Source organism: Brachionichthys hirsutus, chromosome 5, assembly GCF_040956055.1.
Source record: "Brachionichthys hirsutus isolate HB-005 chromosome 5, CSIRO-AGI_Bhir_v1, whole genome shotgun sequence".
NCBI classification, from domain to species: Eukaryota; Metazoa; Chordata; class Actinopteri; order Lophiiformes; family Brachionichthyidae; genus Brachionichthys; species Brachionichthys hirsutus.
The window spans coordinates 7,360,827-7,373,435 of record NC_090901.1 but is presented as its reverse complement, the minus strand read 5'-3'; the positions used below and the strand labels follow the sequence as shown (position 1 = coordinate 7,373,435).

General features: G+C 42.8%; 2 protein-coding genes across 2 annotated transcripts; one reads left to right on the top strand and one right to left on the bottom strand.

Moving 5' to 3' along the window:
* Positions 1-1,932: 1,932 nt before the first annotated feature.
* On the top strand, positions 1,933-3,189 carry LOC137894372 (pro-adrenomedullin-like). The gene is made up of 3 exons (XM_068739852.1): positions 1,933-2,036; positions 2,555-2,680; positions 2,904-3,189. The coding sequence occupies exons 1-3, from the start codon at positions 1,933-1,935 to the stop codon at positions 3,187-3,189; spliced, it is 516 nt and encodes a 171-aa protein (XP_068595953.1).
* A 1,367-nt stretch (positions 3,190-4,556) lies between these two features.
* On the bottom strand, positions 4,557-12,528 carry ampd3b (adenosine monophosphate deaminase 3b). Its single transcript, XM_068739000.1, has 15 exons — positions 12,297-12,528; positions 10,737-10,959; positions 10,425-10,593; positions 9,737-9,902; positions 9,297-9,516; positions 9,059-9,188; positions 8,616-8,810; positions 8,294-8,425; positions 6,912-7,075; positions 6,493-6,619; positions 6,126-6,289; positions 5,830-5,950; positions 5,570-5,743; positions 5,229-5,339; positions 4,557-5,053 (listed from the first exon to the last, which is right to left on the bottom strand). Exons 1-15 carry the CDS (start codon positions 12,316-12,318, stop codon positions 4,877-4,879), a joined length of 2,295 nt encoding a protein of 764 aa, XP_068595101.1. The 5' UTR covers positions 12,319-12,528; the 3' UTR covers positions 4,557-4,876.
* Between the last annotated feature and the right edge of the window lie 81 nt (positions 12,529-12,609).

Genomic DNA, 12,609 nt, shown 5'->3' with positions numbered 1-12,609 from the left:
CAAGGTGTAGCGTGAAATGTTTGCAACACTGGGAGCGAGGAGGGGTTTTGTTTCAGGCCTGTGCTTTTCATCTTCATTCAGAAGTGATGTGTGGAAGTCAAAGGGCTCAGTATAGATTACAACACTGCCTCCGTGAAAACTATTGATTAAGTATTGTGTGTGTTTTAGAAGTTATACACTATCAAAATGCAAAAAGTAAATAAAGAAATACTCAGAAATATTCAGGCTGAATGTGATGTACGCTGCATACAGGGGGTGGAATCACGCCACAGGTGAACACGCTGTGAACCTATTAAAACACAGAACAGCTACAGTTCCTGTCACTCTGTTATCTCCGACCATATATCAGTCGGGGGGGAAATGAAACATTGCCTTCCCCTTGGGGAAATTGATATTTTTCACCTGTTGAATATCTGATCTCGTAGTTTTCCACACACAAACAACATACAACTGTGATTTTCCATTGTTTGGAGAGAGGGATGTTTAATCTCCACCTTCAAAATGAAATGATAAAAAGCCGCTCCAGTAATATACCACGATGGGTGGGATGAGCTCACATTGTGTTCCACAGACCCCATGACACATTCGCATGCACATGCATTAACTGTAAATGCTAGTCTGACTGCAATCATTCATGGGGGGGTGAAATATCTTGACCTGCTGACATGGATGCATCCAAGATTTAGTAATAGAATAACCACTGCCGTGCAAAACAGGTTGAGTGAATCTGATTAAAGCTTTGGAACGGATGATGACAGAGAAGCAAATCTCTCTTTTAGGCTTATCAGACATGCTGTGTGTCTCTAATCAAGGAATTCTATTCCTGTATTGCATCAGTTTATGCACATTAACACAAGCTGAGTTCTACTTTACATTCACACCAGGACAAAGACTAGCTTCAATTATGTTCATTGATAATTATTCTGACAATATATCAACTCCTTCCATTTGGGATTTGGAACCTAGAACACCCTAACACATTCGGAATTGAAAAAGACAGAAATGCTAAACTAATTATCAAATAATCCTATTTGTTTTCAATCCAGTGATTGGGTAATCGTAGCAACCAAGCTCACATCCAGTTGCACACATCGGTGAAACCAGCGGGACGGACAGCCGAAACTTCAGCAAAAAAAAATCTGTGAATGGATGGATCAGCCAAAAATAACCTGTAGAAAAGGGGAAATGTTGCAGAGTTTTTCACAAAAATTGATGAAACGCAAAAAGGACGTTGTACCAGTGCTTTCTCGGAGAAGGGTGGCGTGGTATCGGAATTGAGATTGTCACAGAAGAAGCATTGATCGCACTGTTTCTGGGACTTGCCGAGTCAACGACAGTCTCCTGCAGCATGTTTCTGGTTAGGCTGTCTACATGTGGGGTGGATGGAGTTGACATGAACTGTACCACAGTCCCTCCCACTGGGTCTGGCATTCAGGTACAGCTCCCTCCCTCCTTCCTTTTATAAAGCCTCCCCATGTTAGCAGTATAAACTTCAGACTTCAACTCATGATATATACTATTTCAACCTTGGAAACGACACCTAACTCAACAGTACACGTCACACTTGGATGCACATCCTAACTCTACACTGCATTACAAGCTATACCCTGCGGTAAGTGACTTTTACAGACAGAGCAGATTCATTTGTAAAAGATTGCTGAGCTACTTTAGGATGTAAATTGAAGTCCTGTCCAACGTGATATTGGAGGATGAAGAGCTGTGTAAAAATTCAAATTTGTTATTCAGTGACTTTGACTTTATGTTTCATGGATACTGTTAATTGGCAAACCTTCTAAATCATCCAGCTGAGCAGCTATAAATGATTTTCACTGCTGCCATAAACTAATCGGTCACCTTGCTGCAGAAACAGTCCACAGTCGACCTGCTAAACGTATTTGTTGTTATCGTTCCGACTGACAGTTTCCTGCCGAAATGAGATTAGCCGTGCACACGGTCCTCTGCTGCTGCGTTTTCACCACGATGCTCCCACTGGTGAAAGGTGCCACGGGAGAGATCAACACCAGCATGAGAAAAAGGTGAGCTGCGTGACCAACAAGCACGCCTGTCCTCACTCAGCCACACAACAGGTATTAATATCAACTTCTGGTTTTTCTATTGATCAACGCATGCCGGTTTTAAAGGGTGACACTGATGCATCATTTAGTTTTAGTTTCAAAAACCTGATACCTGCCTACGTCTAAACACAAACTGTTATTTATGAATCGTCACGTTGGTTATAAATACATAACGCTAAGCTTGACTTAATGTTCTCTAGTGGGCAAAGTGCATCAAACATCACTTTATCTACTACATATCAGCCGATATAAAATTGGACTTATTGATTTTTGGAGGCAAAGAATCCAATACAGTTGTCTGGAAACACAAATCAAACTTTCTTCATAATGTCGGTAACTGATCCAAGCAAATTCTTCAGGAGCTACAAAGGGACTGATCAATGGAATTCACGGCCCCCCGCTTTGGACACGGTTGTTGTGTTTGTTATTACGTGAATCGGGGTGTAAACCTGCTGCTGCCTCCTTGTGCTCCGTTTCAGGTTTAGAGTATGGTTGCAGAATCGTGTGAAGAACAGCAGCTTAGCGACGCCCGCTGAGCGACACGCTGACCTCCACGTTGGATCAAGGCAGGACGGGAATGTGAAAACAGTCTACCCGCCGTCAAGGTAACAAGCTGCGTTTCATTTATGCCTTTATTTGATATGGTGGAGAGAATGAAAGAAAATGTACTTAGATAGCAGGAGATTAAAATTCAATGTGAAGATCAGATAAATATGACAATAAATAGTCTCTGTCAATGTGTTATTTGTTGCCCGGACAGATTTAACAACCCTGGAAAGCTGTATGAAAATAGCTAATACATTTTTTGTGTTTTTTTCTCCCTTCCAGCTTTGGGCTAAAAATCAGAGCCAGGAGGGCAGCATCCTCCAAATCATCCAGCTGCGTCCTCATCACATGCGCATACCATGACCTGCTCCACCGACTGTACCAGATTAACAACTGGCAAAAAGAAGCCACCGCCCCGGAGAAAAAAATGAGCCCAACAGGCTATGGCCGCCGCCGCCGCTCTCTCCAGGGTGTCACTCAAGTTGCCAGCCAGGCAGAAGGAGAGAGATGGAACACTGAAGCCGGTCAGCAACTTTGCAGACACAAAAGCATATGCACGGTGGCCTAAGACAGGAATGGAAAGGTGAAGGAAGAAGCCTTGCGGCTGTTATTTGCTCACAGCAGATGAAGATAAAGTACCCTCAGAGGTTTTATACAACTAGATATGCAGAAAGAAAAGACTGTTCCAGCTGCACGGTCCGTCAGTGGGAAGATTTTCTCTGGTGGCCCTGGAAGAAATCTAGATTCCTAGAACACATACTGTTTGTGCATGCGAAAGTTAAGGTGTGTCTAAACAAGCATGTGATCCGCGGATGAATTCAAGGCAGACCTGTGCGACTTGACAAGAATGTCTGTGTCTCCTTCAGCTTCCAAAGTGCTCAGCAGCAGCGACAGACAACAATACCTGAAGATCCTCTCCCATAAAGTTGAGGAGGAATCAAGGCCATGAAGGCAGCAGGTTGTTTTTCTCAAGGAGATTACCGGACGCCGAACTGTGCAATGTATACCAATTTATATACGCTGCTCAAAATATGTAATTTTAGCTTGTAAATACAGCAACTTTTTATTTAATCAAACAACTATATTTTTATACAGCACAAAAACATATTAACTTCAATGAAGTATGTATCGTAAATATTTATCTTTTCCTGTATTCCTCTTGGTAATTAACTTTGAGAGTTATATCATTTGCATATGTATAATTGTGGTGCTTGTACCTTTTTGGACTTTAATTATATGACCTTGGAAGCTACGGGCAGGGATGGAGAACATCTTGCTACAACGTGTAAAGACTGGCGAGGTGATTCAAGTCTTTTGCTGCCATCTAGCTTCACAACGGGTAATGCGATCGTGTATTGCCTTTTACGGCCTTTGTTTGACATATATCTGCCTCGTTATCTGAATGTAGTAAAAGAAATCCTAAAGGACTTGACTGGGTATCATGTATTATGTCTTGTGGCAAACATCAACTGTACATTTTCAAGCTGTGTCTTTGTTTAAAAAAAATAAATGAATGAATGCAATAAAAACCTGAACAACTGTAAAGTTATTTGTGTGCTCCTGCTGGTGTGGCGGTAAGTGTGAGTTTTAGAACAAGCAGAATATGTGAGGGAATAGTGAACATTCCATTCTAAAAATAGCATGCTTTATCAGCTGCACTCCCTTTATCAGAACACATGCACTGAAATTACATTCGCCCGAGGTCGACATGTTCCTCAAACGGCATAATCACAGCATATTGTTTTTATTGTGACGTCGTCAAAATGGCTGGCAAATACCAAGTTACTACTAATATTTTGATATGTTGTGTCAGTCGATATGAAAAAAAAACTGTTTCTTGATAATTATTGATTATGTTCACTTATGGTAACGGCATCACAAATGGGAAAACCATAAGACTGTTCAGTATTGATGGTTGGTAGTAACAGAACACGTTAATATATTTTTATTTTCATAAATTATGATTGTTTTCTGATTACAACATAAATTTATATGAGATTCAGATTCGCTAAAATACTTTATTAATCCCATGCAGAATATATGCACATAAAAAAGTTGTGCAAAAACACAGACTCATGTACAGTCTTTATTTAAATATGAAAAAAATGACAAATGTATAAAAGTCCCAGAATATTTCATTCATAAAATCATGCGCGATCTGTGGCATGCACTTGTTTGAGCTACAGATGATCTTAACAGCCTTTTAAGAAAATATAATAATACCCCCTTCAACCATTAGGATATTTTCAGGCATATCATTCGGTTGGGCCGGTACCAACATCTGTCTTGACTGCATCCACCAGGAAGCTGAGCTCGTTGCACAGCGTCTCATGTCGGTAGGCCATCCGGATTTGTGCCACATTTGTCCGGCGGATGTCGTTGCCCTCTGGTCCATCCTGTAGGTAGTTGGAACCAATGAAGTGTTTCTTCTCCTGCGGGAGGAGACAAACAAAAAAATAAACTGTAGAAGCACCCGTCCCAGTCAGGACAGGAAATGTTTCTAACCCGTTCAGGGAGAAAACATCATTTGTGTTGTTTTTTTCCTTTCTTCAACTTCCTCTTAAAAGCCGGTTACGTAACTGGTGGAGCAAACAAATGGGACGGTACCTGATGTGAGAGTCCGCTCTGTAAAACACTATTCCTGGCTATCTCGCACAAATCGCAGGTGCTCAGCTTCCACAGCTGGGCTGCGATGGCATATTCCTCCATCAAGGCCTCCTGCACAAAAGAACGTCTGTGATAAAATGTCACCGAGAACATTTGGGCGATATTACACATGTTCAGATCCGGTGTGAGATATGTTTCACTTTAAAAAGTGGACTTGTATTTGTGTGTCTTATATTACTGCTGAAATATGACTGAAACATCCAGCCTGTCCAGTCCACGGAGTCACCAAGAAACACTCATGAGGAAGATAAACGGGCACCGTTGGTTCCTGTGGTTCTGACCTTTGTGTAGTGGAACTGCATCGGGTCGTCGGTGGACAGCGACACACGCAAGCCTTTCTGCAAAAACTCTCGTAGAGGGTTCTTGGAGTATTCCAGGAACAGGCTGTTGTTGCTCAGGGGGGACATGGCGATCGGGACCTGGGCCAGATAGTACAGGTACTGCAACACTGGGCTCTGGGGAGGAAGAGGAGGAGGAGTAGGTGTACCAATATGAGTACTTTAATCACATATCAAACTCCGATCAGAATTCAAGACGGCACCTTCTTCAGGTTGAGCCCATGAGAGATGTTGTCAGCAGTGAGGAAGGCAGAAACCAGGTGGGTGATTGAGCCGGCCTCTCCACAGTGGGGACGGAACTGGAAAGTGTTCAGTCCTCGCTCCCTGTGGAGGGACGAATGACGGAACTGTGTGATTCCAGTGTGGAAGCAAGTTTTACAAGGTGTGACAAATTACTGAGAACTAAGCTATTCAGAAAGTGAGCACCGTGCGTGTGCAGGAAAGCCGGTCGTCATTATTACTGTTATACAAGTTGCATGGGTCAACTTGAAGAACTTACTTGCGCAGGTTGTTGAGCACCATGATGTTTGCATACATGTAGAACAGGTAGTAGGTGTAGGGCGGGTTGTCGTCTGTTGTCCATGACTCGGGCTTTGGGCTTTTGTAAGAGAACAGATGGTCGCTGTGTTTGGATTCATCATCCACACTATCAAACCCTGTTACCTACAGGACAACAGGCGATGGCTGCATGTCAGCAAAACCAATAGAACTTAGAAATGCTGTATAACTATGTGTAAAGGGTCTGCTAATGCTCAGTGTGGTCCAAGAATATGAAACTATTATAGTGAAAATGAGGCCAAAAGAAGACATGGCTGCCATTTATTTCACTTTTGTCTTACAGATTCTGCCCTTCTGAAAATACTTACATATTTCAAGAGCACATGTGTTGCTTTGTGCTTTTGTGGGTTGACCGTAGCCTCAAACAACGGAAGGAAAATGTTCTCCAGCATCTTGGCATAGTGTGGTATTAATTTCTTTGACCTGAAGATGTCACTGCAAGACAGAAGAACTAAAGTCGGTTTCTGGAGAGTAATTCCTGTCAGCAATCACTATTAATCTGACTCCAATGAAAAGTACAATATGTGCGTTTTAATTAATAAAGAAACTGAAAAATGAGTCTTGGATTTATTATTAACCTTTTATATATCACAGTTATGGCCATAAAGAGTTTACAACAGCCTTTTTTATAAAAGCACATCGAAATGGCCCTTTTGCTTTAAGAGAAGTTGTTGTGAGGAATATGCTCCTTTGCCATAGTGTAATTCTGCTTTCACTGTGCACTCACTAGATCCTGGGGATCTGGATCATCCATTTTATGTTGGGTGAGTGGACCTTTTGCTGGATGAACCAGGATGCGAGGCTCTCCCACTCACCGGCAGAGCGGCCATAAATAGACAGACGGGGCTCAGCATGCTGGTACTTACTCTCCTCCAGCTCTTTGGCCACTTCCTGAAACAGACCAAACCACAGGAAGCTGCAAGATGCTCGATAAAGCAGAAGCCATTACTGGTAATTGCTCAAAGAGACACGTCCGCTTTATACTTCAAGGCATCCACAACCTATTCTAACGATTTATCATCAAATATTCATGTGTTCAGTATATATCCATAAAATGCAGCCAATAATTACAAGAAATGGTTGGATTAAAAAGAGAAAATGTACTTGTGATGTCAGATAAACCTTTAAACACCGTTGTTCTATTTCAGCCTGTTTTTATTGAACTTTTTTTGTTGTTGTTGTGCACCTGTTAACTCACCTTAAAAACATGTTTTGTTTTTCATTTATAAAAAAAACTTTTTTTGTGTTCTTATCCTTTTTTTTTCTTCTTCTTCTTTTTCTTTTTCTTCTTATGTTCTTATCCTAAAAAATGCAAGTTAGCCTCATGTTTTCACATATTTGTGAGTCCTTTTCCGTGGCCTAGTTTGGTTTTGTTCCGTTCTCCCAGTAAGCCCAGAATCCCTTAAAATGAAGCAACTAAATGGAATTCAGCCGTTACTTTCATTGTTTACATGTCTTTGGTAAATAAAGGCTGCTAGACTTCTTTTGAAGACAGTGTTTCACAAACTCGCTCTGGTTTCTATTATCATTCTCATTGTTTCATGGGATTTTTGAATTTCCTCACAATTCCACTTTAGCTGCATCCAACATGAAATCTAATTAGACTGCTGAAGTGGAAACACAGGCTGTTGAAGTGATTTAACTCGTACTGAGATGTGTGACCGGTATTTTTTCATTAAATACTGACAACTGCTTGTTGTGGATATTCATAGGATCATTAGTAAAATCGCTTTTTTTTGTATTTGAAAAGTTCACAACCCATCGCTGACGCACACCCGTGAGTAAATGAAGCCAACGCACAGCGATTGGGGATGGATGAGTTAATAATCGGTTTGTTTTGTTTTCTAGGATTTCTCCTTTTCCGGGACAAAATGGAATCTCATGTCCACCTCAGAAACAACAACAACCGTCCTCACCGGGGACGATGTGTTTGCCATTATTGCACAGAAGAGTTTTGATGCCTACTTCTAGAATCAGCAAAAGTAGTCTGAGTACATTTCTTCAGCTCTGTTTATGGACTGCAATTTGATTATCTACAGGTATAGTCCATGGAGTCCATTGATTGGGACGATAATCGATCTATTAAATGTTGTGCACCTGTTAACTCACCTTAATGAGACGTGCAAAGTATTCTCCTTTGATGTAGTTGTCTGTCTTTAAGTAAACCTCTCGCAGCTCGCTGGCGCCCACCGGGTTGTACTTGGAGTTGAACTTATCAAACCGATGAAATGTTTGCCTTCCCTAGGAGAGTTAATGATGAAAGAGTGTGAAGCTTGTGGACTGATGTGCACAAACGGATGTGTGATTACATAACTGCACCGCGCAAATGTTCGTAAAATAACATCACAAACTAAATTCTTTGAAGGCAGAAATATTACTGGAATTTCTAAAGGTTTTCTCTGAGCTTTGACACTCCTGAGTTGGTTCTTACAGCATGCACGTCCAGAGAGTCCACGGTGAGGTCATACGGGTCCTTGTTGAGGTCGTTGAAGACTTCCTTCAGCGTGATCTTCTGACCTCCTTTCTCCAGGACCACGCGATCTGCCTCTGTCTGGTATGTGGTCTTTATAAATTTCAGCAGATGCTTCTGGTTCATGCAGGCAGCAGCGTGGATATGCGTGTCCACCTTTTGTTTTTGACATAGAGCAAATGGTGACCATGCCTTCATTGGACATGTTGCAGTTGTCCTATAAACTATGAAGTAGAAACCGACTTAATTTATTTAGACAGAGGGCACTAAAGTTCTAAAAAAAATAAAAAGAAGTGTTGAGACAGCCCTTCAGATTAATGGGCTCAGGTTGAAGCAGGGTTGACGGATGATTTGTGTTGCTTGAGGTTTTTAACGGCACACCAGACTAAACACCGCTGACCAACCTTTCGGACGTTGTAGAAGTCTCTGTGCGGAACACCTTTCAGCTCTTTTAGCTCTGCCATTTCATTCAGCATTTCATGAAGGTAGAATTTAGAGGCTAAGAAGTTCAACCGTCTGTGACAGTAGGTTTTCCTGTAAATAAGGAATGTTGAATTGAGTAAATAGATCTTATTTAAAAAAAACAATTCAAAGCGGCCCATTTTGACCCATAAGAGCATTAAAAACATCTCGTCTACTCACGTTGGGCCATCAGCTATCATCGCAAGGACGTAACTCAGGTCTATGGCGAAGGTCTCGAGATCAGGGTAAGGGAGGCTGCGAGGCTTCTGTTGTTTCAGGTCCTCTGCGTTGCAGTAAATATGAACTATGCCGTCCTTCATCTGCAGCTTGTAGTTCAGGTCTTCAGGAATACCCTCCATGGAGTATGGGTCCTCCCCCTCATGAGGGAAAGGCCAGATCTCTACATGTGATAAAAGGCAAATCATGGCAAATGAGGAATGATCCTCCGAGTCATGTGAACCAAAGAGAAGTATTCCAAGTCAGCATATTAACGAGTTTCTACACTTTGGTTCTGATTTGAAGGATAATATTAAAGTCGTTACCATCAAGAGAAGTGCTCGTACTCTTGACCTGACGTTTTGACAATGACAAAAAGGGGGAAGGTCTCTAAATGTGCCTACCTGGCCGGACCTCATCCTCCTCCCTCCATTTCTCATTTTCTGCACTGCGGAGGAACTGGGTCGTGATCCTGGGGAAGTTGTGGTAGGCCAGCCTGCAGTATTTCTCTCTGATGAACAGCGCTCCAAGGAGACTCTTGGCTGCCTGCTCGTAATCTTCAACTGTGATCTGGGAGGTGAGAAGTTTCTTTTCTTCACAAATTAATTTAAATAAACTGTCCTTAAAATCACAATTTGGACCAGGGCCTCAAGGCTTGACCCCTTTGAATTTTGAATGAGATACGTGCACTGAGAGGAGAGGAGTTATTAACCGTCTGAGAAAGAGGTGAATCAGAGAAAGAAAGTTCTCATGGCACGCTCTAAAAAAGGGAAAGGTAAATAGGGAAGCCAACGCTGGCAGTAGATAGTGGCGGACATGCCACTAGTTCAGGGAAGCAGCAGGACTACAATCATTCATAGATGGAACAGCCCCTCGGGGAACAAGGATCCCTTCACTTGGCAGGGCTAGCCTAAGTATTATCAGTCTGTATTTTCCACAGGAAAAGGGATTAAATTAAAAACATGACCTTTCCTTTGCCCAATGGAACTACAGTGGGAAAATGGCCATTGCTTTTTTTTTTTATTATTACCCTCAATCACTAAATCTCCCGTTACGATACATTTGGATATTATGCGTGTTAATCCTGTTTACCCCTGCACAGTAATCTCCACTGATGGTTACTCTCTGGAAGTCTAGAAAGCCCTCCTGCAGACTGGGTTCGGGTGTGGTTGGTGAAAACAGTGACGGTGGGGGGCAGTCTTCACTGGCAGGCAGCTGTAAAGATAACGACTGCGAGCGCTTCAGCATGAAGGTCTTCTTCCTACCGGCACACAACAAAGGCAAAACATTATGTCTCCCATGTGTACAAAAACTGGCAGCACTTCCTGTCTGTGCTGAGATTGAAGTCCTTTAAAATGTATGCATTGCAAAAGCTGCGTGGACATACTCCCCCCCCCCCCCCACCTTTTGACGCTCTCCTGGGACTGCTGCTCGGTCAACTCCCTCTGCAGCGCCCTCTCCCTGTTCTCGTGCAAACCGATGGGACAGTCTTCTTGCACGGTGTACAGCGCCAGAGCGTCTTTGGTGTCCTCCTCCTTCAGGGCGGAGACGTAAACCTTCTCCGCCAGCAGCCGGACCTTCTCATCCACCTCACTCATTGACATTCTTTGGAAAAGCCGTGGTATTTCTAGTGAAGTTATTAGAGGTGAATTAGAATTGCTCGCCCGTAGTGACGTCGGTGATAAAGACTAGTTCCGTGTAGACCTATAGGAATTCTTCTTGTTTTAATGTGAGGTAGGCAAGTGAATGAAAACCAGAAGATCTATTTACATTCTGTCACTGACGATGAGCAAACATCAAAAAACATGAAGTGCAAACTTACACAACTATTGGCTGTTGCTCAGCCAATAGCAATATTTAACTGAATGTTGGCAGCGCTGTACGATGAGACGAGTGGTTGCAGTAAATAGAGGCACCAGGAAGTAGATGGCGTCAGGGTTGAGGAATAAAGTTGGTATGTTTTGCAACGCCTCAGCGTAGCTCACGCTGGTAAACATCTCTCGAGTGACTGGCTTTGTGTTTCTGCCACGTTACAGGAAACACAGTTCATCACTGTCCCAAACTGCTGCTGTGAATACGGGCCCTGAAAGTTTATCCCTTTCCTGTGCAGCAGTGGGAACGGTATGCAACACGGAAAACGCCTTGCTTCAACAGTTCATCTGATCTCCTAGGAAACCTGGTTGATTATTGATTAGCAGTTGAATTTACAATGATGCTTTTCCCCCTATTTGTCCCTATTAATATTTTAATATACAATTACAACAACGTCAGGTTGGAAGCACCCCGTAGTCTGCACGTCTCAGCTGACCTCACCTGGGCCACAAGCAGACAGACACCTGTGTCCTGCGGCCAGCAGGGCCCTTTGTGGAATGTAAGTGGACCTAAATGAGACGGGTACACTTTGTATGTGTACCAAAAGCAAAGATTTGGGTTCATAATGTCATGTAGTCCAAATGCGCTGCCTGTTCCTTGGCTAGCATGTTTCCGAGGCGGTCATTCATGAACAGCCTGTCAGCACGTGTTGGAACAGCAGAGTGGCCTCTGATGACCTTGACCTAAATCCGTCTGTTTTAGAAACCTGACCACCAGGAAGCAATCTGGGTCACGGGGTCAGGAGGTCGTCTTAATGTGTGTAGTAGAACTTTAAATAAGATGCAGGTTCACATGCAGGATGTCTGTCTGCACTGTACAATCCTACAGTCATCAGTTCCTGCGCACTTAAACTATTTATTGGACTAATATTATTTATTATTCCTGGATGTTTGCAGGAATGAGATCACTTCAGAACTTCGAGCATATTTTACTGTCTGCTTTACTTCAGAATATTTCCACCCTGCTGACATTGCTTGTCCTCCTTTATGTTTGGTTATCCATCAGGTCGTTGATCAGTAGGTACTTACTGTCATCACATTTTATCTCCGTTAACACACAGTTCCACAGTCAGTATATGAAACTGTCTCTTACCTTCCGTTGTGATTTTGGCCATGTTTGACTCTCTGCTGCTGAGCCAAGAGGTGTCTCTTCCGGAACTTTCTAGCACTCTGCTTGTGGCTCCACTATTCGTATATGCTTGCCACTTGTCTTGTCTCACAGAACACTTTACAGTGTCCCTCGAGGCTGTCAGGGCTGTCTGTCCGTCTGTCTATGATGTGCTTGCCGTGGGTTTTCTTGCCGCGGTCAGGCTTTGCTCTGCCGCTGTGTGCTCTGCTGGGCTGCATGTATAATGCAGCTGTTGGTTGTTGCTGTCTTGAGTGTCTCTATTTTTGAGCTTTGAGAT

Excerpts from the sequence above, each read along its gene's own strand:
- ampd3b (XM_068739000.1), bottom strand. The coding sequence starts at position 12,318 with ATGGCCAAAATCACAACGGAAG. Across the intron at positions 5,951-6,125 it reads GTGCTCAACAACCTGCGCAA|GGAGCGAGGACTGAACACTT; the intron begins GTAAGTTCTTCA and ends GTCCCTCCACAG. Across the intron at positions 5,054-5,228 it reads AGAGCGGACTCTCACATCAG|GAGAAGAAACACTTCATTGG; the intron begins GTACCGTCCCAT and ends CTCCTCCCGCAG.
- LOC137894372 (XM_068739852.1), top strand. The coding sequence starts at position 1,933 with ATGAGATTAGCCGTGCACACGGTCCTCTGCTGCTGCGTTTTCACCACG. Across the intron at positions 2,037-2,554 it reads AACACCAGCATGAGAAAAAG|GTTTAGAGTATGGTTGCAGA; the intron begins GTGAGCTGCGTG and ends GCTCCGTTTCAG. Across the intron at positions 2,681-2,903 it reads ACAGTCTACCCGCCGTCAAG|CTTTGGGCTAAAAATCAGAG; the intron begins GTAACAAGCTGC and ends TCTCCCTTCCAG.